We start from the raw sequence: 26,157 nt of genomic DNA, 5'->3' as shown, positions 1-26,157 counted from the left end.
AGATAAACTAAATTAATGGCTTAAGTCTCTAAATTTTGCTTCAAAAACACTAAAGGTTATCAATAATTGCTAGTAACTTGAATTTCTGGCACTTGACTTTAATTTAAGGCAGAGTACAAAGCAGAGCACTCATTGAATCATTCTGGTTAAGTTATACATGTGAATAAATTTCTTGAAGCTTAATCCAATCTTTGTTTTAGTGACGGAACCGCTAATGGTTTTGAAGCTTGAAGCATGTGATTTAACTCATTATAGACCACATGTTCTATAGATTAGCATTTTTTTTCAAAGTTAGGATTTATAGATAGAAAATTAATTACAGAGTTTGTGGGATCTGCTTTACAAAAATTAAGCTACAAACACTTTTGATGTTCTGAGCCAACTCATGAGCTTGTTTGTCGAATTTGCAATTTACTCATTAGACAAAACAAGATTCGAAGGAGTCTTTAAAAAGTCAAATATCTTGACAAAATGTCAAAATGAATCATGACACAGTAATCTAGTTAACCAAACACGTAAAATTGACAAATCCAGATTGAAACATTAGACACGAGTGGGTTCGTGTCAACAATGTGTCAACCCGTTCATAACACGAAACAAATGGGTTGTTTATGACATGATATCAAACCTCTTCATTGCGGATAGCATGTTAGTATAAGAAACTTCTGATTTCACAATTTGAAGTAAAATCATTCTTGCTGCCATTGCAAGAAAGGATGCAAATAAAAGAATAATTATATAAAGAGAATCTTTACTCTTAAAAAAATGAGATCTAACCTTATTGCCAAGCAACTCTTTTAATAAATTATAATATCTCTCTTATTACATAATCTTCAACAGTGATTTCAATCCATAACCCACTTTTCTTTTGCAGCTCCTAAAATAGAAAAGCAGCAAAAATGACTATTTCATTAAAAATCCTAGTTATTATTCTACAATGCTACTTAATAGCTAGTCTTTATCACCCTCTAAACCCTCTAAATACAGATGAAATAAATCAAATCAGGCTTATAGTTCAAAAGTCTAGCCTCGGCAATCTTTCTAATCTAACTTTTCATTATGTTGATATTCAAGAACCAGATAAAGCTGATGTTCTCAAATGGCAATCTTCACCTAAACATAAGAAAAATTTACCTCGTCAAGCTAAAGTTGTTGTTCGAGCTAGTGGTGAGACGCATGAGCTCATTGTGGACTTAGCTACAGGTTCAATCATATCAGACCACGTCTATACGGGTCATGGCTATCCTCCTCTCACTTCTACTGAGTTTTTCCGAGCTAGTAAACTGCCCTTGAACTATCCCAAGTTTATTGATTCGATAACAAAACGGGGGTTAAATATATTGGAAGTTTCTTGCATACCGTTCACAATTGGTTGGTATGGAGAACACGTTACAAAACGTGCACTTCGAGTTCCGTGTTTCTATAGAGGAGGATCAATTAATGTATTCGCAAGGCCAATTGAGGGAATTAGCATTCTAGTGGATCTCGACTCTATGCAAATTACTGAATACACTGACAGATATAGAGCCCCTTTGCCTAAACCTGAAGGAACTGATTTTCGTTCGAGTACAAAATCTAAACACATCAATTATAATGTATCAGATTATGGATTAAGCATAAATGGGCACAAGGTTAGATGGGCTAACTGGGATTTTCATTTAGCATTTGATGCTAGAGCAGGAATTGTCATTTCAACAGCATCTATATTTGATTCAGAAGTGCAGAAATTTCGTAGCGTGCTATACAGGGGTCATGTATCAGAAACATTTGTTCCGTACATGGATCCCACAAGTGAATGGTATTTTAGGACTTTCATGGATGTAGGTGAATTTGGGTTCGGACGAGCAGCTGTTACCCTCCAGCCGCTGATCGATTGTCCGGCCAATGCTGCATACTTAGATGAGTATATAGCTAGATCAGACGGGCAGGCACAGAAGATGTCTAATGTGATATGCATTTTCGAGAGATATAGTGGCGATGTAGCCTTTAGACACACCGAAATCAATGTTCCAGGAGAAGTGGTAAGTTGGTCCAGTTAATTGTGATTTACAAGTTTGGAGATATATTTTTGAAGAATTTGACTGATTATGCAGATAGTGAGTGGGGAGCCAGAAATTAGTTTGATGGTTAGGATGGTGGCTACATTAGGAAACTACGATTATATTCTTGACTGGGAGTTCAAGAAAACTGGCTCCATAAAAGTTGGGGTAAGCTTCTAATTTTTGCACCACAAGACAAATGATTAACATAAGGTTAATTACTATTATCCCATGAGTTTAGGTCTTATTGTTTCCCTCATGAATTTTGAAAAATCACTATTTTTCCTCGCATTTTATTTTTCTTTAACTGAAACCCCCTTATATAAAGGGGATTTCAGTAATATAAAATATAAAAGTCGAAGGGGGAAATAGTGATTTTTTAAAATTGAGGGGGTAAACAATCATTTGAATCTAAACTCATTGGAGTAATAGTAATTAACCCTTAACATAATTATGTTGCAATGTTTTTATTTAACAGTAAAAATATTGGCAATTTAAACATGGATAAGACAATAAAATGTTTTGCAGGTGTCCCTAACTGGTATAGTGGAAATGAAAGCCACACCATATACAAATAATGACCAAATAACTAAGAATGTATATGGTACCTTAATAACAGAGAATGCTGTTGCTGTTAACCATGATCACTTCATCACATACTACCTTGACCTTGATATTGATGGTAAAGACAATTCATTTGTCAAAGCCAAACAACAAACAGAAAGAGTACTTGCAATAAATGCTCAATCGCCACGAAAAAGTTATTGGACAGTTGTTAGAGAAACAGCTAAAAGAGAACATGAGGCAAGAATACTGCTCGGTTTGGAGCCGAATGAGCTATTGATTGTGAATCCAAATAAGAAGACTAGACTTGGAAATCAAGTTGGTTACAGGTTAATTACAGGTCAACCGGTAAAATCTCTTCTTTCTTATGACGATTATCCGCAGATTAGAACTGCTTACTTGAACTATCAGATGTGGGTGACTGCTTATAACAAGTCAGAGAGATGGGCTGGTGGGTTCTATGCTGATAGGAGCCGTGGCGATGATGGCCTGGCTTTGTGGAGCTGCAGGTAATATTTTGGAGTGTTAAATCTTGATATTTCATCACTACACAAAATATATAATAAATACATAAAGAAAATTCTACAAGAATGGGGCAATTGGCAAGTTAGATTTTTATTAAAAAAATCTCATAAACAAATTATGCTGAAAGGAGAAAAGAAATGCTCAATGTTGTTTTAACATGGCAAATTATGTGATGTGCAGGAATAGAGTAATTGAAAACAAAGATTTAGTTCTATGGTACACTGTGGGATTCCATCACAATCCATGCCAAGAAGATTTCCCAGTGATGCCAACGCTTCACGATGGATTTGAGCTTCGGCCAACAAATTTTTTCGAAAGAAACCCATTACTCAAACAAGATTAATCCGATGATTACATTCAGTTTAATGCTAAAGATTTCTCCGTAAACATGTTAAATTCTTTGGAAAAAAAAACCTTTTACAATATGCACAATTGTTTTATGTCAAGCCTTAAAATCTTGGGTAGTATGATTTACACCAAAAGTTCAGAAGATGAATATTTATCTTTACCTTGCTGTTGTGTCAACTATATTTTCCCTCCCACGACATGTCTGTTTCAAACCTCCATTATGATTTTCCTTTTTGAATCAAGATGCAATTAGCATTCGACTTCTGTAGGCAAGACATGAATTCAGCTTTAATTGCTGTAACAAGAGAGAATAAAAACTTTAGTGTTAGAAAGACAAAGAATCAAAATGATCTGTAAATCAACGAAATTGACAAATGTAAAGATCCTAGCAAAACAAACGAGTTCAGCTGCTTACATAAATAAACTAGAAAAGCAGTAGCCAATAAGCATCAACTTGCACAAAGAATTAAACTCTTTACATGCACTATTACTCGTTGGAAATACAGTTCTCTGGCAGCATAAGATGACAAACTTCATCAGCTTCCTCTACCTTCCCTTCTTTGCAGAACGGGTTTGTAAGGGCATTATCAGTGACGGCATCAAGGACAATTCCTCTTTGAGCCATCTCATTCCGAAGCTGATCTACCTTTTCTGTATCTCCAAATTTGGAATACCCTTTTATCAAGATTGTGTATGTAGCTTTACTAGGATCGACATTATTTGAAGACATTTCGAGCAGAATGTTATCTACTTCATGCATCTGCCCTAGCTTACAGTAACCACCAATAAGTGCATTATAGCAAACGACATTCGGTAACAAGCCCTCCTTTCTCATTTCATCAAGAAGTTGTTTTGCATCGTCAACAAGACCAACATTGCAGAGTCCATGTATAAGAGTAGAATAAGTGAAAGAAGTTCGTGGAATGCCTCTACTTTTCATGTCATCCCGAAGTCTGAAGCCTTCCATCACATTCCCATTTCTACAGTAAGCTCGGATTAGTATATTATAAACTACAGAATCTAGCTCCATATTCAGAGAAACCATCTCTACGAACAACTTTTCACCCTCCTCAATGTTGTCGGCTTTACAGTATCCATCTATTAAAGTATTATACACAATATTGTTAGGCGGAAAACCTCTATCAGACATTTCCTTCAAAATAACATTAGCTTCATCAAATCTTTTCAACTTAACTAAACCATTAATGAGCGCACCGTAAGTTACAAAACCCGGTTCCACTCGTGCTTTTTCCATCTTTTCCTTAAACTGAAACGCCTCATCTAATCTCCCAATCTTGCATAACCCATGTATGATATTATTAAAAGTAACGACATTTGGAGCAACCCCCAATGCTTCCATTTTCGGAAACAAACCAATCGCATCCTCCACTCTACCTCCAATGCAAAATGCATAAACCATAGTACTAAACAAGTAAACATCCAGAATAAAACCACAGCTACACATAACATTGAACACTCGATAACACAATTTCATCTCATTTGCTTTCACTAACGAACTCAACAAAATATGGCAAGTCTTAAGAGACGGCGAGTAACCCTTACTACCCATCAAACTAAACAATTCAGCAATAACTCCAAACCCCAAATATTTAAACTGTGTAGCATAAACATTTATCAACAAATCCACTACTCTAACAGCAATAACGGGCTCAAAAACCGAACGAAAATCAGCAATTGCTGAACCAATCTCCAAATGCCTATTATGCAAATCACTCTCATACACAGCACACAATCTCCCCTCAATCAAACGAATCAAAACCAACCGAGCAGACGGTATTTGATTACAAGCAATAAGCAATCTAATTAACAGGCAGTAAGAACGTAATGTGAAATGAAAATTACAAGTCAGAGATGCAAAATTAAAGAAATCAAAGGCGGTTTTAGGGTTTACATTTTTATAATGAGTATTTGATAAAACGGCAAGAAAATAATTGTAAAATTCATGAGGAGATAAATGGAGTAGAATTTGTCTACTCTGAGATGAATTTAAAGACGGGTGTGATAGAATTGAAGACAGACCGTTGATTAAGGTCTGATTCGGAGCTGATTCTTTTGGTTGGGTGTTGAGTTGAATCGCTGCCGTGGAACAAACCGGACGAGTTAATGGAGGGTTAAACCGCGTGAATTTGATTACGGTTAGCTGTTTTAAATTCATTTTAGGGTTTAGATGAACATTTAGGATGAATTTTTGTATGTATAATTTTTTTTTAAAGAAGAGAGGTTCAGTTCAGCAATGAGGGTTGAGTTGGACGACGGGAAGAGAGACGAGAGAGACGAAGATAAATATGGGCCGGGCTTGTGATAGAGTTGGAGCCCAAAAGAGAATAATTGAGATAATTTCATTTTTGATCCCTAAAGTTAGGCTAAATTCATTTTTTAATACAATAAAAAGAAACGTTTCTTAACGTTAAAAACTTGAGAGTAATTTCCATTCACAATGCTTGACTAATTTCATTTTGAGAAACAAAATTATTTTATTCAATTGTTAATCATAAAATTCTTGACCTTTTGTAAATATCATGTAAATTTCATTTCGGATAATTATCTTAATTCATAATTATAATTTCTCATTTTATTCAACTATATTAATTTTTTTTCTTCTGGTATTACTTCAGCTCTGTTTCTGTTAAATTTAATGATGTGACAACCTATCAAAATTCTATCAGAACTAGTATATTATTCACTTTCTGTGTCAAATATTTATATATTTGGTGTCAGTTCAAAAATGACTAATTGGTCGCCACGTTGTTAAATATTAACGGAAATTGAGTTGGAATGACGCTAGAAATAATGTATACATAAATTAGAAGTTGAGAATAAAATAAAGTTACAAATTAAAATTAGAAATATGGTAGGAAAAAGACAAAAACTGAAGACATACATTGAAAACTAATCAAAAAAATTTGTTCAATTTACATTAACACATCTATTGTTAATGTATATTTCTCATGTTATGAACTAATTTATCATAAAAATAAGTTAAAAGATTTGTTGTTTTTATTTGATATTTGTACATAATTAACATAGATACAAAATCGATTGTTCAAACCGATAAAACTTTTTTATTTAAAATTTATTAGATAATTTCGTCTAATGTATGAGATCTACTTGCCTTTTATAAACTTTTTTAATGGAGCAAGTAGAAACTATAGAAATAGTAGACATTAACGAGAGTTAATGAAACATTATTCTGATTGCTTTGAAGCAATCATATATAAACTAGGTTGGAATGAGCTTCAAGACAGGGTTTCTTTCAAAATAATTGTTGGGATGAAGCTCGAACCGAGCCTTCAGAGTCGGCATTATAGGATAATCTTCTTGGCTAGGAACATGATGAAGCCCCATCAGATGCCATAAAACTATGTCTTTGTTATCAATCTCCCTGTCCCTGCACCCATATTCATTTTCAAACTTTATATTATGTTCCAATATATGTAATAATATTCTGTCATCTTCTAATCTAATATGGCGACTAGGTAGCGTATTTTCTTTGATAATGCGTATTTATTGGCACGTCAGTCGTTACAGCTATGATTAGAATTTAGTCGAGGCCAATTATATAAAATTTCAAACTTAATAATTTTAAAAAAATAGATAGTTTTAAAAATTAAACAAAATGAGGAGCCATTAATATAAAATTTAAAACCCAATAACCATATTTTTTTTAAAAAAGTTGATCGGATTTACCTGCGGCTCCAAGCGGCTAGTGTGTCTTGACCACGGCTCCGATCGGCATACCATCCGGACGCCCATTTTTCCGATTTGTTATACGGGGTAATCCACACGTCATTCTCGGTGAAAGCCGCGCGAATTTGAGGGTAATCATTTTCTGTTAGAAGTGGGTGTATAAATGATGCTGGTAATAAACGATACCCATGATTGTTTCCAAGTCTAGTTTTCTTGTTTGGGTTAACGATCAGAACCTGAACCGGGTCCAAACCGTATTGAAAATTTGCCTCCGATTCGGTTTTCGGTGTTTCGCTAATCACGGTCCAATAGCTCTTCCTTGGTGTATCAGAATTTCTGTTTCTTTCGGTTACTAATTTGCGTTTTACCATGGAATTGTGGATACCATCAACGTCAAAATCAAGCCGGTACATGAAAAAATGATCATGGTTCAACCCAATTGAATTTTCCGAAACTAACGGTCCATAAATTTCCTTTTCAATCTGAAGGTTGTTAGTGTATTCTGTTGCCTTTATAGCTAAAATTCCAGTTAGACCAACCTGTTGAATAGACATTTTCTTAGGATAATTTGTGTTTGTCTAATTGCAGCAAAAAAAAAGTTAATTAATTGTTTTAAGATTAATACCTCCATATTGATGGAACCATCTGGCTTGAATTCCGAATCAAATATATAATCATAGTAACCAACTGTAGCAACCATTCTTATAACCAAACTCCTATCAGGCCTAACCTCGTTTATCTGCAAATGGACGCAAATTATCTATTATGCGGTTCTTTTTAGGCTTAATGGTGAGGAAAAACCAAACTTTTACGACTTGTTGTAATTTAAATCAAACCTTTTAATTGTTTTAATAATACTCAAATTGCATTTTTTTGTTGCAATTTGGTCATCAATTTGGCTATTATTACAACAAAAAAAAAACAATTTGGTCATTATAGCAAGAAAAAAAAATACAATTTTGGTCATTTTAAGATAATATAAATCTAAGTCTAGGACTTACTATTGTTGAAGGAATGGCTGTTTCAGTGTGCCTCCACATGATATCTCCTGCATATCTTTCAAATAAGCAAATTGCTCTGGGTACTATTACAGGCAAACCATCATCACTTGCATAATAACCATCCATAAACATTGCATTATTAGGGCAATCGGTCGATGGTTCTAATGAAACTGCATTGTAACCTAAACCATATTCTCCGGCATCAAAGAATGTATCGGAGAATCTGCCTAATGTCGGATCCATATAAGGTACAAATAGCTCTGATACGTATCCTCTATATAATACACTACGATACCTTTGACATTCTTCATCATATATTAGTGCTGTGGATATTATCTGACCAGCTCGTGCATCAAACGATACATGAAGTTTCCAATTGCCCCATCTTTAAGAAAAATAATATATTAAATGGTTAATAAACTTTAATTAATGTTAGATTTTTTTTGATAAAAAAACATATACATGGCAGTCGATTTTTGCTAATTACCACGTGACAATGAGTTTTGCTTATGTTACCTAAAAACTTATGTACTGTAATTTTATTTATACGACAAATTTCTAGGTCAAATTATGCATGCGCGGCAAGTTCTATAAAAAATAAATCAAAAATCGGCCGTTACATGTGTATTTTATCGTAAAATTTCATATTAAAATGAAAGTAAAGTTTAATTAACAAAATAAATTGAATCAAGTTCCGTCAATAAATTGAAATAAAGTGATTGTTTGAGTACCGTGTAAATAAATTATCCTAAATTATAGCTAATCAAATAGAAAACAAACAACAATGGCGAAGCCTGACCTGACCATATGGCCTAAAATTTGAATTCCAGGTCCATCAGGCTGACAGTTAGCCGCCGGATTAATGCGTGGACCAAACGGAGGCTTCTGCTCGGAAAATCTATAGTCAGTTCCTTCAGATTTCGGAATGGGTTTCGCGTGCCTGTCGCTATATTCAACAATCTCCATTTTATCAAGATTAGCGATCATCCATATCCCTTCGATCGGAAAAGCATAAAAATTAACAGACCCGTTATTTAAGTAAAAACACTGAAGTTTCACATTCCGTTTGGTCTTATCTTGTCCGAACCAACCGAGTGTATATGCAGAACATATGGCAGCAGACGAGTTGAGTCCTCTCCGGGTCATCGATTCGATAAACGGACCGTATGCATACGGCAATAGCGACACTTCTGTTCTTTCGCCAAGCGTCAGTGTCGGATATCCTTGATCATCACAAACTAATTTGTCAGATATAATTGACTGTGTCGATAAGTCTACGATGAATTCGTGCGTTTCTTTGTCGAACCGGGTGATGGCTAGGGCTCGTCGAGGTGGAGGTGGGGAGGTAGGGTTTGATAGCCAGTAAAGAACCAGGGGTTTATCTGGTTCGTCTAATGCTACGTAACTGAAGATTATGTCATTGTTTGAGGTTGAGTATGTCACAATGGTTCGGACTAGGGTTAGCTCTTCTGGACATAGAGGGTCTAGCGGGTGGCTTGAGGTGGGAGAGAGTGTGAAAATGAATAGGATAAAATTGAAGAGTAATTTGTAACATGTCGATGCCATGTCTATGTGAAGAAAATTGTTAATCCTATGTTCCCCTTAAATAGGCACTTTATATTACTATTTCAATATAAAATTCACAGATTTTAACTATAGTTTTCTACTGAAAAAATAACTTTTAATATCCATAATTTTGACTATTTTATTATATATATTTCTAAAATCTAATTTGAACATTTTGAACAGCCAATTTTACGAATTTATATAACATATATATCCAAATCATAAATTATATCTAATATCAAATTTTCTTTTTATAAATTTTTAATTTCATTAATCATTATTCACACAGTTCATCTTTATTTTCAGTTTGGAAATGGTTATTTTCAAATTACTTTTGAGGAAATTTCCTACAATACATTATAATTTACTATTTTACATTGTTTTCAAAAATATTTACAAGTCGTATTTTTTTAATTTTCAAAAATACATTAATTTTAAAAATATTTTCTTCACTTGTTTACTGATTTATGCTCTGTGTTTATTTTTGTTTTTATCGTTTTTTGCTAATATATATGTCGTGTTTTTAGTGTAATTATGGTGTTTTTATAGTGTATCATTAGTGTATTTTTTGTATTTTTATAGTGTATAGAATAAAAACATTACAAATACACTAGAAAAATATATATAGATACACCAGAAAATTATCAAAAAACATGGATAAAATAGAAAAACACCAAAAATATACTATTAATATACCAGAAATATACTATAACGTATATACACCATAAAAATACTGTAAATACACCATAAATCATTCGTTGTTTACAAAATCAGTAGCATCAATATAAAACAAGAAATCTATAAATAAAAATAAGACAAAAATGAACAATACAAGAATTTTATAAACCAAAAAAATAGATCTATAATAATTTATTTATAAAATATTTAAATTATCACAAAAAACCTAAAAAATAACAAATTCTTAGCGCGAAAGGAATAGACGAATAGAAAAGGGCGAACAGAAGAAACTAGCAGAAAAACAACCGGAAGAGACGAAAAATCCACCGGAAGTAAACGAACGGAAGCACGTACGGAAAAGACAAACGAAAAACGACTGGAAGAGACGAACAAGAAAATAAACAAAAAAAAGAAGAAAAAGAAAGGAAATTTTGAGAAAAAGAAAGGGAAGAGAGAGTTTATATAGAAGTTTAATCTAAAATAAGATATAACTTCTATTTATATAGTATTATATTTTTGTAAATATATTTATTATTAGTGTACAATTGGAAACTATAAAAAATGGTGTAAAAAGTGGCATTTTTTTTTACAAATAATGCATTTGACATAACCCTAAAAAAAAGTATATTTAATAAAAAAATTAAATTATAAATATAAAAAGGTATTTTGCCTTTTCTATTTGGAGGCTCTACGTTAGAGGAAGTTTCCTACTTCCTTTTAACACTTGCCATAATGAAATTTCGTTGAGTCGCTTTTTTCTTTTTGAGATCCAAGAGTCCAAAACTCCATACCTCCGGTAGGCGAATTCATTCATTAACTAAAACAATAAATTCAAAGAGTTTGAAGCTTGTTACATCTGATAACCGCTCTAATTCTTAAGGGGTGTTTACATAAATATTAGGAATATAAAAAATATTTACAAAAATAATATCTTACTTTTTTTTTATAAAGGTAATGTCATAAAAATTCACCAATTTTACATGGTTTTTTATTTTAATCGCGCTGTTTAAAAATCGCCATTGTCATACATCAATTACTACCAATTTTTCTCAATTTCATACACCATTCAAAAATCCGGCAAACATTGTTGACATATCACTTTCCAGTTTGTTATGGCATATCATTATTTACCGGATTTTTGAACGGTGTATGAATTTGAGAAAAAAATGATAGTTCGTGTATGAAAATGACGATTTTTAAACGGAGTGATTGAAATGAGACAACGTGCATGTAAAGTTGGTGAATTTCTATGGCATTAACTCTTTTTATAAAAATACGGGTTTTAAAAAATATTTATAAAAATACCGTTTTTTATACAAAAATATTTTTTTTAATAACCCATCTTGTTGTTTTAATATGCTCTTACTTTCTGTATATGTTTGACACATTTTAAAGTTCGTAATTAAATTAAAAGAATATATATATAATTTATAAATTTATTTAATATTATCTCGTTTGATACATGAACTTACCCTCCACCAACTCATATCTTATTCTGAAAATTCATGGTACGCCAAGTCAATCTTTCTAATTTGTTAGAGTCCTTAATCTGTTTAATATATGATCTTTATATATTTATAGACTTTGTATTGATCTTCCTATATATTTATTTGCATAAAGCAGGCATATGCTTTTTGAAGTGAGACCTGATTATTACTCAAGTTTTTGATATCTAACAAAATGAGAGATTGCGTTCCAAGATGGATGTAGAGACAAGAAATGATAACTAAATAATTATCATTAGGTTTAATCATTAAAAAATATCATGATCTTTACACGTTTTGTCAGTTATATTTAAATTTTTAATAATTGGCTTTTAGCATATTTAGTATATTTTGTAGCCATTTTATGAATGAAATCGATTTTTTTAACAATAAACCATCCACCTATCTACCATGTCAGCAAAAAATTGGGTTAAGCTAACATGACGACATCGTCTTATATAAACCAAAACATGTGATGAATCACATAAATCCAACCAAAATTGTCACGACCCAATTTCATGAATCGTGACCGGCGCTAGGGTATGGGTATGGTTGTACCAAAACCCGTAGCAAGCCTCGCGGAAATCAAATAAATATTTAAACCTGCAGAAATTGCTCGGGGGCAACCGAGACTCCAACCTAGGTCTAGCAATTTATATTACAGTTCTAATATAAATAACTTAAATATCTTAAATGTTCTACAGCATGCCTTATATATAATAATATCGTAATCCAGAGTAATCATGCCAAATATAAATAATCGAATATATCGACAATCCCAAGGTATAATATCAAATGTAATAAATAAACTAATTCTACTGCGGTCTAAGAGTTTGAAAACAGAAACTAGTTTAATAACATAAAAACCTCCGAAGAATCAAAAGAATCGGAGTGGACCAGCTTTCAAATTATAAACCTGGAAAATTTGGGAAAACAACGGGGTCAGATATACTGAGATGAGTTCGCAATACTATTTACATTTATTAAGTTTAAAACCCTTAAATCAAAACAGTTTATACTAATATAGTATGATTACGGAATAACAGTATTGAAATGATCCCAGCGTAAGTATGACATAGCATACTGGAAAATAAACCCAGAGTGGACGGGAACAAATCCTCGTCAAATTACCAGCGTAAGCAAGACCATAGTCTGCCGATCCCAGAGTATATACTGGTGCACACAGTCTCGATACAAGCCTATCGAGTAGCTCGTTTCAATCCAGATCCATAATCGCTTAAAACAGTTCAAAAACATTTATAATACTAAAATAAAATGCGGTACTTAATAAAGCGGTAAATAGCACTACAAACTCACTGCTTGCTTATCCACGTGATCTTGGCAAACAGCTAACCTTGCGTAGACTCCGAAGCACGAGCAGTCGACGGGTCTAAAATAATAAATAGGTTAATATCCGTACGACCCCTAACTCTAAGATCACTAGACACCACGTAGGACTAGCACAATTAAATAACCAGATAAATCACAGAGAAACACAATTCTCAAATAAAATGTAATGCCGGAATTAATTCAAGACTATTGAGTTCGCCTTAAATCCAATCCGAAAATATTATTAAAATAATATTTAATTGATAAATAAAATCAATTCCTCAAATAGTGGGTTAGCCGAGTTTTTCAAAATTACCAAGCTAAACCCACATGTCGGTGACCCAAGTCCAAACCGACCCAACTAATATTCCAGAGTTTATAAACCACAGTTTATAATTAATATTAAATAAAATATTAATTAATATCAAAATAGAACTCAATAGCTTGAAACTCAAGTAATTAAATATTACCGGCAATTATCTCAATTAATTAAATAACAACCAAAGCTAAAATATAAATTTAATTCCAAAGACATTCTAAGCCAAAAATATCAATTTAATAATTAATAATAATTATTAATTTAATTTTTAAATATTCAAATATTATTTTTATGCCTTAGGAATAGTATAATTAATTTGACAAACTTTCGAATTAAATAAAATCCCCAAAAATAACTTTGATAAAATAAATATATTTATATTCAATTATAAATCATAGTTTATAATTATAGAAACAACTTTGATAAAATAATAATCAACATTTAAAACGGAACTCATTAGTTTTAACTTCAAGTAACTCAAGTTACTCCAAAATACTTAACTAAAATAAGTTAAAAAAAGGACGTTTTAAAAGTTAAAACGTAACTTTAGCCAAAATGGCGCAACAAGCCATAATTCTCGAAAACGATAATTACCTAAGTAAGTATCCGATGTAAAAGATTAATTAAATGACATCTTAATAAATAATAATCAATTAAAATCGAATCAATAAACTTATTTTATTTAAAATAATACTAACTAATTACTAAATTAGAAATCAAAACGACATTCGAAAGTTTAGTTTTAATCGTTAATTAAAATTAATCAAAAAGAATCAACCAATCAAAATATACCAAACCAATTATAAAGAATAAATCAATTTAAGGGACCTTAAAGGGATTTAACCCAACACAATCATTAAACATGAATTGAATAAATTACACCCACTTTTACCTGCTAGTGAAAAACCCATATCATTAACGAGACCAAAGCCCAAACAATTTGAACATAATTACCCGCCCAAAGCATCATCTTCCTAACTTGAATTTGATAAGAAAATAACACAGCAACTTCAATATCATAATAACAAATTTCAAGATTCTTTATCAAACAAACCGTGGTAACCAAAACAAGACTAACCAAGATTATAAATAATATATTAATAACTAGAACAAGAACATAGAACCAAAACAATAACAGCCATAATATTGACAACCAAAACTTAATAAACACATGAAAAATAACTAAAAATAAAAAATGTAAACAGCCCCTTATCTTAATGATTCAATAGCGGATAATCGAGCAAAAACGATACAATAAGAGTCGAACACAAAGATCCAACGCAACACCATAACAATCAAATTAATGACCACAATAATCGGTATAAAACAGCAGCTCATAATCATCAATGGCAATCAGAATATAATGAATAAATTTGGCAGCCACAGATCGATCAAGAACATCGAATCGTTACAACGTTAAACAGAAGATATATGAACGTACCAAACGAAGAAAAACGGATCACAATACCCCGCAGCCCCGGAAGGAAGCAGAATGATGAAGAACACAACCTCACTAAGACGCGTGATTCGAAAGCGATGGAAGAGATGAAGAAAAGAATGTTCAGAGTGTAAAATATGTCCAGAGGTCGGCTAGGGTTAATGTGAAAATAAAAAGGGAACAAATGGGTACGCAACAGACATATTTATAGGCCAGAAAAAGAAGTAGAGTAACGTTGTACGTTACTGCCCAAAAATAGCAAAAGCAAGAACGTGGTTCAACCACTTTGGTTGAACCACAACCCAAAAAGACCCACAACCAAATCCAATCTCGAACCGAACCACGAATCGAACCACAATCCAACCAAAAATTATTCAAACCATGAATCGTCTCACGAATCCATAAGCGATCCGAATTTAATATCGGACACTCATAAAAAATAAATTTAATTTTTTTACGGGGCATTACATTCTCCCCAACTTATTAAAAATTCGTCCTCGAATTTATCACCACCAAAATAATATAAAAATCAATTATAGCACGTATAAAATCACACATAACTCACAATACGGAGCAACGTATACTCAACGAAACGAAAGAAAACAATTACGCATCAAAATTTTGATTCCCAAAATTACTCACGACCGAGTAACAACTCAACGAAAACAAAATAAAAACCGCAATCTCAAAAGATTCGAACAAAACTCTCACCAAAAGATAATTCTATCATAATGAAAACTGAGAAGAGTCAAAGCGAAAAGAAACATAATTTAGATGAAACCACGTGGAAAGATATATGGGGTGTTACATCTCCCCAACTTAAAGATACACGACCTCAAATTTAAAACTAATTTAAAAGAAATCGAAAGATCACCACACGCATACGTGAATTTTTTTTTAACAATCTGGTACCTCAAACGACTCTCTAAACACCACGCGTGAACGAATTAAAAATTTATTTTTCATTCGGGAATAATGAATACACTATACGAGGAAAAATTTCAAAAAAACAAGCTCAAGTCTCAAAGACTACCAAAGCAATACCACAAGTGTAAGAACAATCCCAAATTCAAATCGTAATCTAACTAAACCAAACTCCAATGCTACAAACCGAAAATCTACAGACACTCTCAACTGAAGACAATCTTACATTCATTAACACCTACGCACTGTATCACCTATAGTGGTCACAACACCAAATACCTCATATGAAAAACTTAAAACGCCCGCTAGCCAAAACGCAAGCAAATCAAAATGTCGTTCTGGTTATATATGCCCTCACAATCTAACGGCTGAAAACTAAACACCGCTAAAATCGTTTCGGTTCCACCAACTAAGATCAGTTCGACAATACCATCAATTTTTTCTTTGAACCAAGACGTAAGAGAACATAGCAAATTCTAAAAACTATAAAACTTAAACCTCTCACAACAATTTTTTTCAATCATTATAACCTCGAATCGTGCAGAAGATCAATTAGATCAGATCGCAATCAATCGGTTTATTGGTTCTGCTCATAACAAAATTTTTATAGAAAAATGCTTTTCACAACCACAAAATATATAATAATACAATCCGTCTTTAATTTGAAATTACTAATATTATCAGTTTAATTTTATTTTCAACTAAAAATAATTAACTCGTTGAAAATTCTTCTAGTAAACGCATCCACAAAATAAAACAGTCTCATTTCAAAATCATAACAAAACTTTACTTTCACTATAAAATTCACGATTTTATAAAAGCGTTCACTTAGAAATTTTTTTTTTTTTTGAGAAATTTTTTGAAAAAAAAAAAAAAAAAATTTAAATCCACTTTTAGTCAAACTTGACAAAATTTCACCTCTTTCTCAAACTAATTTTTTTTTTTTTTTTTTTTTTGCAAATAAAAATCCCTTCGTTTACGAAATATTCCGATACTAGTACCAAAACTTTTTAAATAGAAATCGAATTTGTAAAAGTAAAATTTCTTTTTAATCTTTCAGTGTAAATGAACATGTAGAGCATAACCAATTTTCTTAAAACTAAAATCCTCAAATTAAATACTCTAAGCTGACACAATTCTTTACTTCAAACTTACTATTGATATTTTTCCACACTTACCACAACTAAACCTCGAGTATAACCTTATAACCATGGCTCTCCCTAAAAAAAAATGGATACTCCAACAATATAAAATAAATCCTTATATTACAATTCCTCTTAAATTACCACCGTCATCATAGAGTATTTGTCTAGTTTCCAACCAAATAAAAATTTCAAAATCGTTTGAAATTTAATAACTTTTTTTTAAACACTATTTTCACAATATAACTCGCGAGTTTTTTTTTTTTTCAAAACATTTTTTTTCTTGAAAAGTTTTACTGATAAAATTTATTTTACATAATTGTGCGCCAGGGTGATGACAGCTCTCATCTCCAAGGAGTTGCATTCAACCCTAATCATCTAATGCCGTGATGAATGTACTAAATGCATGTATTATTTATCTCTCTTTTAATTAGTGATCATATTTAATGCTCAATGCAGTATCCTATTCGTGGCATTCCAAATGCATGTTCATGACATGTCTGGGCACAATTACGTGATAAAAATATTTCAATTACTTTAACAAGTTAACATTTGAAATCAATTTTCCTTTGAAACATTCTCTAGACATTACACTCTATGAGAGGTGCACTCGTCCATCTTGACATATTTGTCCATCTCTATTATTTTAGTCCACCAATTTGCATCATCATTAACGAAATAACCCAAAATCAACAACAAAACTAAAATTTTCCTAACAATGAATACCCCCTCAAATCGAATTGAAAATTTTCCAAAGGCATTAAAGCAACACGGCCGCCTTCACAGCTCCATTATGAGGTTTGGTATTTCACTGATCCCTCTAAAGAAAACACCAGTGTATTACTACACTGATCAACCCCGATTCACAATATGCCATATCTAATATTAGAATGCTAACAGCCGAAACTTCGACAATACAATTTATCATAAATGAGCCTAACATAAAACGCATAACGCTCGAAAAATCACGCACGAGGAAAATACTCACGAGAAAAATTATTCCACCGGGGCTGAGTTATATAACTCAACCTGCCTTCCTCTGACCAGGACAATTTCGGAATTCGAATCTGTAAACAGCTCTTGAGAATCGCTCCTCAAATTTCTTGATGACAAAATTAATAACTTCGATTTCCAGAGTCCAAACATTCAATCCAGCTAAACCAATTAGAACATCTAAACTAATCGCAGGGTCAAAACAAAGGTTCGAAATGCACATCGATACCAATGTCAAGTTAAGCCAAAGAAAAACTAGCGAGAAGTGTCCTCACGTGATACTTCACACAATGAGACGAACGAGCACAAAACTACCATGGCATAACTTAACGAGAACAAAAAAATAACGACATAATAATATAGGTCAAGAATTGTTCACACATCCGAAAAACATTTAAGCATTTTGCAGTAAAACAATTACTCATTAAGATATATAACCAATATAAATTTCAAAGGATTGAGCATAGAACATCTTATGTGATCAACGAATTCCCACTGACATGGCAGTAACTTAAATAGCCCAACAATGATTAAATCATGTAATAACATTTTCAAAACGTCAATTCAGAATAAAACGAATTGTGATATTGATCAAAAGTACGCATTAAAACCAATTTCCAAAGATAGTATTTACAAAACAGGTTTCAAGTTTATGTCGAGGCCCACAGTGTTAAAATTCATTTTCTGGAAAACCTCTTTTATAAAACATCAGATATAATTGTTCCCAAACGCCTCAAATTAAAATCGTCGAGTTAGCCGAGTGATTACCACTTCCAAACTCAACTCCCAATTTGGGTGACCCAAGTCAAACCCCTAATAACCAATTGTAAAAGTATACAAATATTCTCAAGTCCGGAAAACGCATTTCAAAACAAATCTTAGTATTTTCAAAATAAGAAGCTCAACGTCACCCAATAACAACATCAGACTCATCGCCCAAGTGAAAACAATTATATATTTTTTTTAACAACCTTATCAAAAACACAAGTTTTAGTCAAAACTGGTAAATCGAGCATAAGGCCAACAACACCAAAGTGTTGACAACCAAATATGGTAAAAATTACAAAAGTAATATAAAATTACCAAAACTGTAACACCTTTCAAAATTTTTTTTTTTTTCAAAACAATCATTTTGAAAACACCAAGTTAGACGTAACATTTTAATTTTAAGACTTCGAGAATTTCATTTTATTTCAAAGAACAAACCCCTTTTCCATCCTTAGTCAAATATAATTTTTTTTTTGCAAGATACTGAAAATAATATTTTAGGGTGTCGTGTCCAGACTACCCATTTGACTTTTTACGTCAAAACACTAGTTATGAAAAGGTAGTTTAAAATCAAACGTGGCCAACAACGAAATTCACAAAAAAACAATTCGGTCAAAAATCATTTAAACTCAAAACAGTGTCAAATCCTGACAAATATCGTTTTTTTTTTTTTTAAATAAAGGCTCTCGTCCAAAACCAGAAGTACTCACAAAATAATTTAATCGTCCACAACATCCTTAAAGCATAACAGCCAACATATATCACCCAAGTGAAGAGAAACATCATTACGATAAGGCAATTAACATCATACCCAAGTATGACATAAAGAATATTACCGTTGCAAGATTTCCCGAGAAATCAAAAGCAGTTTAAAATCATCCAAGTGAAAATAACATCAATAAAATAAAATAAAAGCATCAAATCAAAGCATAAATGCCGACTGACACGACGCAATCCTATCGGTGTAGGCAGAAAGTTTTAAAATCAAAAGATGACGTTTCAAAGACAAGACATGAACCTAATTCCGCAGTAGTCCCTATGACTCAATAATAACTTAACATAGTAAACACATAGCATGAAAATGGCCTTGGTTTGAAACTAAAGCTCTGATACCAAGTTTGTCACGACCCAATTTCATGAATCGTGACCGGCGCTAGGGTATGGGTATGGTTGTACCAAAACCCGTAGCAAGCCTCGCGGAAATCAAATAAATATTTAAACCTGCAGAAATTGCTCGGGGGCAACCGAGACTCCAACCTAGGTCTAGCAATTTATATTACAGTTCTAATATAAATAACTTAAATATCTTAAATGTTCTACAGCATGCCTTATATATAATAATATCGTAATCCAGAGTAATCATGCCAAATATAAATAATCGAATATATCGACAATCCCAAGGTATAATATCAAATGTAATAAATAAACTAATTCTACTGCGGTCTAAGAGTTTGAAAACAGAAACTAGTTTAATAACATAAAAACCTCCGAAGAATCAAAAGAATCGGAGTGGACCAGCTTTCAAATTATAAACCTGGAAAATTTGGGAAAACAACGGGGTCAGATATACTGAGATGAGTTCGCAATACTATTTACATTTATTAAGTTTAAAACCCTTAAATCAAAACAGTTTATACTAATATAGTATGATTACGGAATAACAGTATTGAAATGATCCCAGCGTAAGTATGACATAGCATACTGGAAAATAAACCCAGAGTGGACGGGAACAAATCCTCGTCAAATTACCAGCGTAAGCAAGACCATAGTCTGCCGATCCCAGAGTATATACTGGTGCACACAGTCTCGATACAAGCCTATCGAGTAGCTCGTTTCAATCCAGATCCATAATCGCTTAAAACAGTTCAAAAACATTTATAATACTAAAATAAAATGCGGTACTTAATAAAGCGGTAAATAGCACTACAAACTCACTGCTTGCTTATCCACGTGATCTTGGCAAACAGCTAACCTTGCGTAGACTCCGAAGCACGAGCAGTCGACGGGTCTAAAATAATAAATAGGTTAATATCCGTACGACCCCTAACTCTAAGATCACTAGACACCACGTAGGACTAGCACAATTAAATAACCAGATAAATCACAGAGAAACACAATTCTCAAATAAAATGTAATGCCGGAATTAATTCAAGACTATTGAGTTCGCCTTAAATCCAATCCGAAAATATTATTAAAATAATATTTAATTGATAAATAAAATCAATTCCTCAAATAGTGGGTTAGCCGAGTTTTTCAAAATTACCAAGCTAAACCCACATGTCGGTGACCCAAGTCCAAACCGACCCAACTAATATTCCAGAGTTTATAAACCACAGTTTATAATTAATATTAAATAAAATATTAATTAATATCAAAATAGAACTCAATAGCTTGAAACTCAAGTAATTAAATATTACCGGCAATTATCTCAATTAATTAAATAACAACCAAAGCTAAAATATAAATTTAATTCCAAAGACATTCTAAGCCAAAAATATCAATTTAATAATTAATAATAATTATTAATTTAATTTTTAAATATTCAAATATTATTTTTATGCCTTAGGAATAGTATAATTAATTTGACAAACTTTCGAATTAAATAAAATCCCCAAAAATAACTTTGATAAAATAAATATATTTATATTCAATTATAAATCATAGTTTATAATTATAGAAACAACTTTGATAAAATAATAATCAACATTTAAAACGGAACTCATTAGTTTTAACTTCAAGTAACTCAAGTTACTCCAAAATACTTAACTAAAATAAGTTAAAAAAAGGACGTTTTAAAAGTTAAAACGTAACTTTAGCCAAAATGGCGCAACAAGCCATAATTCTCGAAAACGATAATTACCTAAGTAAGTATCCGATGTAAAAGATTAATTAAATGACATCTTAATAAATAATAATCAATTAAAATCGAATCAATAAACTTATTTTATTTAAAATAATACTAACTAATTACTAAATTAGAAATCAAAACGACATTCGAAAGTTTAGTTTTAATCGTTAATTAAAATTAATCAAAAAGAATCAACCAATCAAAATATACCAAACCAATTATAAAGAATAAATCAATTTAAGGGACCTTAAAGGGATTTAACCCAACACAATCATTAAACATGAATTGAATAAATTACACCCACTTTTACCTGCTAGTGAAAAACCCATATCATTAACGAGACCAAAGCCCAAACAATTTGAACATAATTACCCGCCCAAAGCATCATCTTCCTAACTTGAATTTGATAAGAAAATAACACAGCAACTTCAATATCATAATAACAAATTTCAAGATTCTTTATCAAACAAACCGTGGTAACCAAAACAAGACTAACCAAGATTATAAATAATATATTAATAACTAGAACAAGAACATAGAACCAAAACAATAACAGCCATAATATTGACAACCAAAACTTAATAAACACATGAAAAATAACTAAAAATAAAAAATGTAAACAGCCCCTTATCTTAATGATTCAATAGCGGATAATCGAGCAAAAACGATACAATAAGAGTCGAACACAAAGATCCAACGCAACACCATAACAATCAAATTAATGACCACAATAATCGGTATAAAACAGCAGCTCATAATCATCAATGGCAATCAGAATATAATGAATAAATTTGGCAGCCACAGATCGATCAAGAACATCGAATCGTTACAACGTTAAACAGAAGATATATGAACGTACCAAACGAAGAAAAACGGATCACAATACCCCGCAGCCCCGGAAGGAAGCAGAATGATGAAGAACACAACCTCACTAAGACGCGTGATTCGAAAGCGATGGAAGAGATGAAGAAAAGAATGTTCAGAGTGTAAAATATGTCCAGAGGTCGGCTAGGGTTAATGTGAAAATAAAAAGGGAACAAATGGGTACGCAACAGACATATTTATAGGCCAGAAAAAGAAGTAGAGTAACGTTGTACGTTACTGCCCAAAAATAGCAAAAGCAAGAACGTGGTTCAACCACTTTGGTTGAACCACAACCCAAAAAGACCCACAACCAAATCCAATCTCGAACCGAACCACGAATCGAACCACAATCCAACCAAAAATTATTCAAACCATGAATCGTCTCACGAATCCATAAGCGATCCGAATTTAATATCGGACACTCATAAAAAATAAATTTAATTTTTTTACGGGGCATTACAAAAATAAAACTCCTTTTTAAATCAAATTAATTAATTATATTATTTTAAATTTAACACATACTTAAAAATAAATATATTTCCTATTAATTATAATTAACACTAATTAAAATTATAATTAATTTAAATAAACAAAATCTTAATAAATTTATTTTATACTAAATTTTAAATACTATTAATAAAATAAAATAATCTTAATATAAAAACCACCAAAATCTTTCCGCCTACACTGTCAGACGCCTCCATCGCCGCCGCTGCCGCCATCTCTACCACCTATCGCTGCCGGCCAGCCCAAACGAAGATTGTTGCCTGGGACGAACCCAGACGAAGATTTGGGTTCGTCCCCAGGCGAGATCTTCGTCTGGGCTTCTTCTCAGACGAGGATCTTCGTCTGAGAAGACACCTAGACGAAGATCTTTGCCTCGAAAGTCGGAACGACCAGGCTGAGATCTTCGCCTGGGTTTGTCCCCAAATGATGATCTCTTTGTCTTGGTTGACGGCGGCGGCGGTGGGCGGGGCAGAATTTTTTAGGTCCATTTAGATTTAGATTTATTTAATTTAATTTTTTAATAAATATAAAATAAATAATAAAATAAATTTATTAGGATTTTATTCAATCAAATTAGTTATAGTTTTAATTAGTGTAATTCGAAAATATAATAATTTTTAACTGTTTGATTGTCAATTTTACAAGTCCTTATAATTATATCTAATAAACAAATAAAAAAAATGAAGAATCTAATTAATAAACATAAATTAGATAATTTACAAGTGCTAATTTTCCTAAATACATGTTTCGCCAAAATAATTACAACTTTACATTGCAAGTTTTGAGTTCTATTTTTTGACTTTTTGCCCTAACTTTATTTACCTGTTTTGTTTTTTTATTTATCAAAATACCTTTTTCGGTTTTTCAATTTCGATTTTCGGTTTTTTACCGACCGAACCGACCGGTAGTTTTTTTATATAGTGTGAGATTAGGGATGGCAATGGGGAGGAGATTCCCCGTTCCCCGTGGGGATCCGTCCTTAATGGGACGGGGAATCCCCACCAATTACCCCATGGGTACGGGGATGGGGGAAAATCATTCCCCAACCACGGAGATGGGGAGGGGACGGGGAGTATAGTCCCCACCCCATGGGGATCCCCATTCCCGTCCCCATGGGGATCCGATTTATATTTATGTATATTTATATTATATTATAAGTTTTAGTATGTTATTAATAATTTTAAATAATTTAACATAATTTTTTTTATTAGTTTCTATTTAGTTATAAATATATAATATTATAAAAGGTAATAATATTTTCTATAATAATTTTTTTTTCAAATATCTTATGAAAATAATAAAATTATTTATAAATTATATTTAATTGTACGGAGAACGGAGATCCCCATGGAGATGGAGAATCCATGGGGATGGGAACGGGGATGATTTTATCCCCAGTAGTTAAATGGGGACGGGGATGGAGATTCCCCATAGACGCGGGGATGGGGATGGGGATGGCTTCCCCGTCCCCACCCCGCCCCATTGTCATCCCTATGTGAGATTAGTGTATATATAGTGTTAATTTTTATTTTTATAGATTTTTTTCCTGGAATTTTTATTTTATTTTTTATAGTGTAACGGTAGTGTATATATAGTGTTTTTATGGTGTTTTTATAGTGTAAAATTAGTGTATATATAGTGTATAAGTAGTGTATAAGTGGTGCATAAGTAGTGTATTTATAGCATTTTTTGTGGTTTAACCATGAAACACTGCAAATAAACCATAAACACTGCAAATACACCATAAACACTGTAAATGCACCATAAACACTGTAAATGCACCATAAATATACTAAAAACGGCAGAAATACACCATTAATACACCAAAAATACACTAAAACGTAAAGATATTATAAAATTATTACAAATGCACCATAAATCAATATTTTCTTTACAAAATCAGTAGCAATAAATAAATATATGAATAAGAGAAGACAAAATAAATAATTATATGAACAAGAGAACAATTTTATAAACAAAAAATTATAAATCTACAATAATTTATTTACAAAATATTTAAATCATTAAAAAAATCTAAAAAAATTACACAAATCTAAAAACGAGTCGAGAAATCCATAGCGCGAACGGAAAAGACGAACGGACTAGCGCGAACGGAAAAGACGAACGGAAAAACGACCGAAAATGACGAGAAATCCATCGGAAGTAGATGAACGGAAGCGCGAACGGAAAGACGAACGGAAAATACGAACGGAAAAGTAATCGGAGGAGATAAACTGAAAATCAAATGAAAAAGAAGAAGAAAAGAAGAAGAAAAGAATAGAGAAGAAGAGAGAGAAGAGAGAGAAAAAAAGTGGCTATGTAAAAGTTTAATCTAAAATGAGATAAGACTTCTTTATATAGTGGGTATTTTTGGTAAATAAATTAGCTTATTAGGTAATGTAGGATAAAAGAAAAAGATGAGCCAAAATGGTGTAAATACTTTATCCAAAACAGGTATTTGGAAAATAACCCCAATTTACAATTCAATATATTAATTATGTTATTTTATGATAAATATGTATGTATTCTAAAAAATAAATTATAAGTTTTCATAACAATAAAATTATCTTAATAATTTATTAAAATAAATACATTTAGATAATTTTATAAGTAATATGATTTTTTATCTAGTTACGAACTGAGTCGTCATAAAAAAAATTAAAAGTCTAAAAATATTTGTTATGTTTATCAATTAGATTTTTTTTTTTGTGATAAATAAAATTTTCATCTTTACATTTATTGTTTTTATTTTAATTTTATTTATAGATATATTAAAATTATTTTATTAATAAATATTTAATTGATAAATATAAATTAAAAATCCTCTCCCTAAAATTCTATCCCTTTTTTTTTAAAAGTTCAAAATTAAAATCATTGTTTTGAGGAGATGGTTTTAGTTTTTTGGCCAGAAAACCACCCCTTCCACTTTTTTTTCTTTTCTTTCTCAACTTAATAAGATTTATTTAGTTTGCTTTTATGATAAATTTTCATTTTTGAAGGTCTCTTTTATTTTAGAGGTTTGAAGAAATTAATTTTTTAAGGGGGTGATCTTTGAGGTATGGAAAACCACATCTTGTTTTAACTATTGGATTTTTAAAAAAAAAATCAGTGG

General features: G+C 31.8%; 3 protein-coding genes and 2 long non-coding RNA genes across 8 annotated transcripts; 1 reads left to right on the top strand and 4 right to left on the bottom strand.

Annotated features, from left to right (window-relative positions):
* Positions 1 to 717: 717 nt before the first annotated feature.
* Positions 718 to 5,773, bottom strand: LOC126669454 (pentatricopeptide repeat-containing protein At4g19440, chloroplastic-like). Of its 4 annotated transcripts, XM_050362923.1 has the most exons (5): positions 3,892 to 5,773; positions 3,638 to 3,771; positions 3,003 to 3,106; positions 2,648 to 2,708; positions 718 to 877 (listed from the first exon to the last, which is right to left on the bottom strand). In XM_050362923.1, the coding sequence occupies exon 1, from the start codon at positions 5,650 to 5,652 to the stop codon at positions 3,964 to 3,966; it is 1,689 nt and encodes a 562-aa protein (XP_050218880.1). In that variant the 5' UTR covers positions 5,653 to 5,773; the 3' UTR covers positions 718 to 877; positions 2,648 to 2,708; positions 3,003 to 3,106; positions 3,638 to 3,771; positions 3,892 to 3,963. The 4 variants fall into 4 exon arrangements, with proteins under 4 accessions (XP_050218880.1, XP_050218879.1, XP_050218878.1 ...); XM_050362922.2 differs by lacking the exon at positions 718 to 877 and having other exon boundaries at positions 2,609 to 2,708; XM_050362921.1 differs by lacking the exons at positions 718 to 877; positions 2,648 to 2,708 and having other exon boundaries at positions 2,756 to 3,106.
* Positions 843 to 3,636, top strand: LOC126669453 (primary amine oxidase 1). Its single transcript, XM_050362920.2, has 4 exons — positions 843 to 2,021; positions 2,094 to 2,207; positions 2,568 to 3,112; positions 3,309 to 3,636. Exons 1-4 carry the CDS (start codon positions 900 to 902, stop codon positions 3,469 to 3,471), a joined length of 1,944 nt encoding a protein of 647 aa, XP_050218877.1. The 5' UTR covers positions 843 to 899; the 3' UTR covers positions 3,472 to 3,636.
* An 818-nt stretch (positions 5,774 to 6,591) lies between the features above and the next one.
* Positions 6,592 to 9,751, bottom strand: LOC126670271 (amine oxidase [copper-containing] alpha 2, peroxisomal-like). Its single transcript, XM_050363963.2, has 5 exons — positions 8,985 to 9,751; positions 8,186 to 8,570; positions 7,810 to 7,923; positions 7,185 to 7,723; positions 6,592 to 6,885 (listed from the first exon to the last, which is right to left on the bottom strand). Exons 1-5 carry the CDS (start codon positions 9,749 to 9,751, stop codon positions 6,717 to 6,719), a joined length of 1,974 nt encoding a protein of 657 aa, XP_050219920.1. The 3' UTR covers positions 6,592 to 6,716.
* A 2,913-nt stretch (positions 9,752 to 12,664) lies between these two features.
* Positions 12,665 to 15,233, bottom strand: LOC126670272 (uncharacterized). Its single transcript, XR_007638702.2, has 3 exons — positions 15,003 to 15,233; positions 13,231 to 13,303; positions 12,665 to 12,829 (listed from the first exon to the last, which is right to left on the bottom strand). It is a non-coding gene; the product is annotated as an uncharacterized LOC126670272 (long non-coding RNA).
* A 4,962-nt stretch (positions 15,234 to 20,195) lies between these two features.
* On the bottom strand, positions 20,196 to 22,764 carry LOC126670273 (uncharacterized). The gene is made up of 3 exons (XR_007638703.2): positions 22,534 to 22,764; positions 20,762 to 20,834; positions 20,196 to 20,360 (listed from the first exon to the last, which is right to left on the bottom strand). It is a non-coding gene; the product is annotated as an uncharacterized LOC126670273 (long non-coding RNA).
* Positions 22,765 to 26,157: the final 3,393 nt, after the last annotated feature.

This window comes from Mercurialis annua, linkage group LG2 (genome assembly GCF_937616625.2).
Source record: "Mercurialis annua linkage group LG2, ddMerAnnu1.2, whole genome shotgun sequence".
Taxonomy (NCBI): domain Eukaryota; kingdom Viridiplantae; phylum Streptophyta; class Magnoliopsida; order Malpighiales; family Euphorbiaceae; genus Mercurialis; species Mercurialis annua.
The sequence above is the reverse complement of the archived record's forward strand: the minus strand, read 5'-3'. Positions and strand labels throughout refer to the sequence as shown.

Coding starts and splice junctions, on each gene's coding strand:
- LOC126670271 (XM_050363963.2), bottom strand. CDS start 9,751: ATGGCATCGACATGTTACAAATTACTCTTCAATTTTATCCTATTCATT. Junction 8,571..8,984: donor ATTTTAGGCCATATGGTCAG/GTCAGGCTTCGC, acceptor TTTTTCTTAAAG/ATGGGGCAATTGGAAACTTC. Junction 6,886..7,184: donor CTAGCCGCTTGGAGCCGCAG/GTAAATCCGATC, acceptor ATATGGGTGCAG/GGACAGGGAGATTGATAACA.
- LOC126669454 (XM_050362923.1), bottom strand. CDS start 5,652: ATGAATTTAAAACAGCTAACCGTAATCAAATTCACGCGGTTTAACCCT.
- LOC126669453 (XM_050362920.2), top strand. CDS start 900: ATGACTATTTCATTAAAAATCCTAGTTATTATTCTACAATGCTACTTA. Junction 2,208..2,567: donor CTGGCTCCATAAAAGTTGGG/GTAAGCTTCTAA, acceptor AATGTTTTGCAG/GTGTCCCTAACTGGTATAGT. Junction 3,113..3,308: donor CTGGCTTTGTGGAGCTGCAG/GTAATATTTTGG, acceptor TGTGATGTGCAG/GAATAGAGTAATTGAAAACA.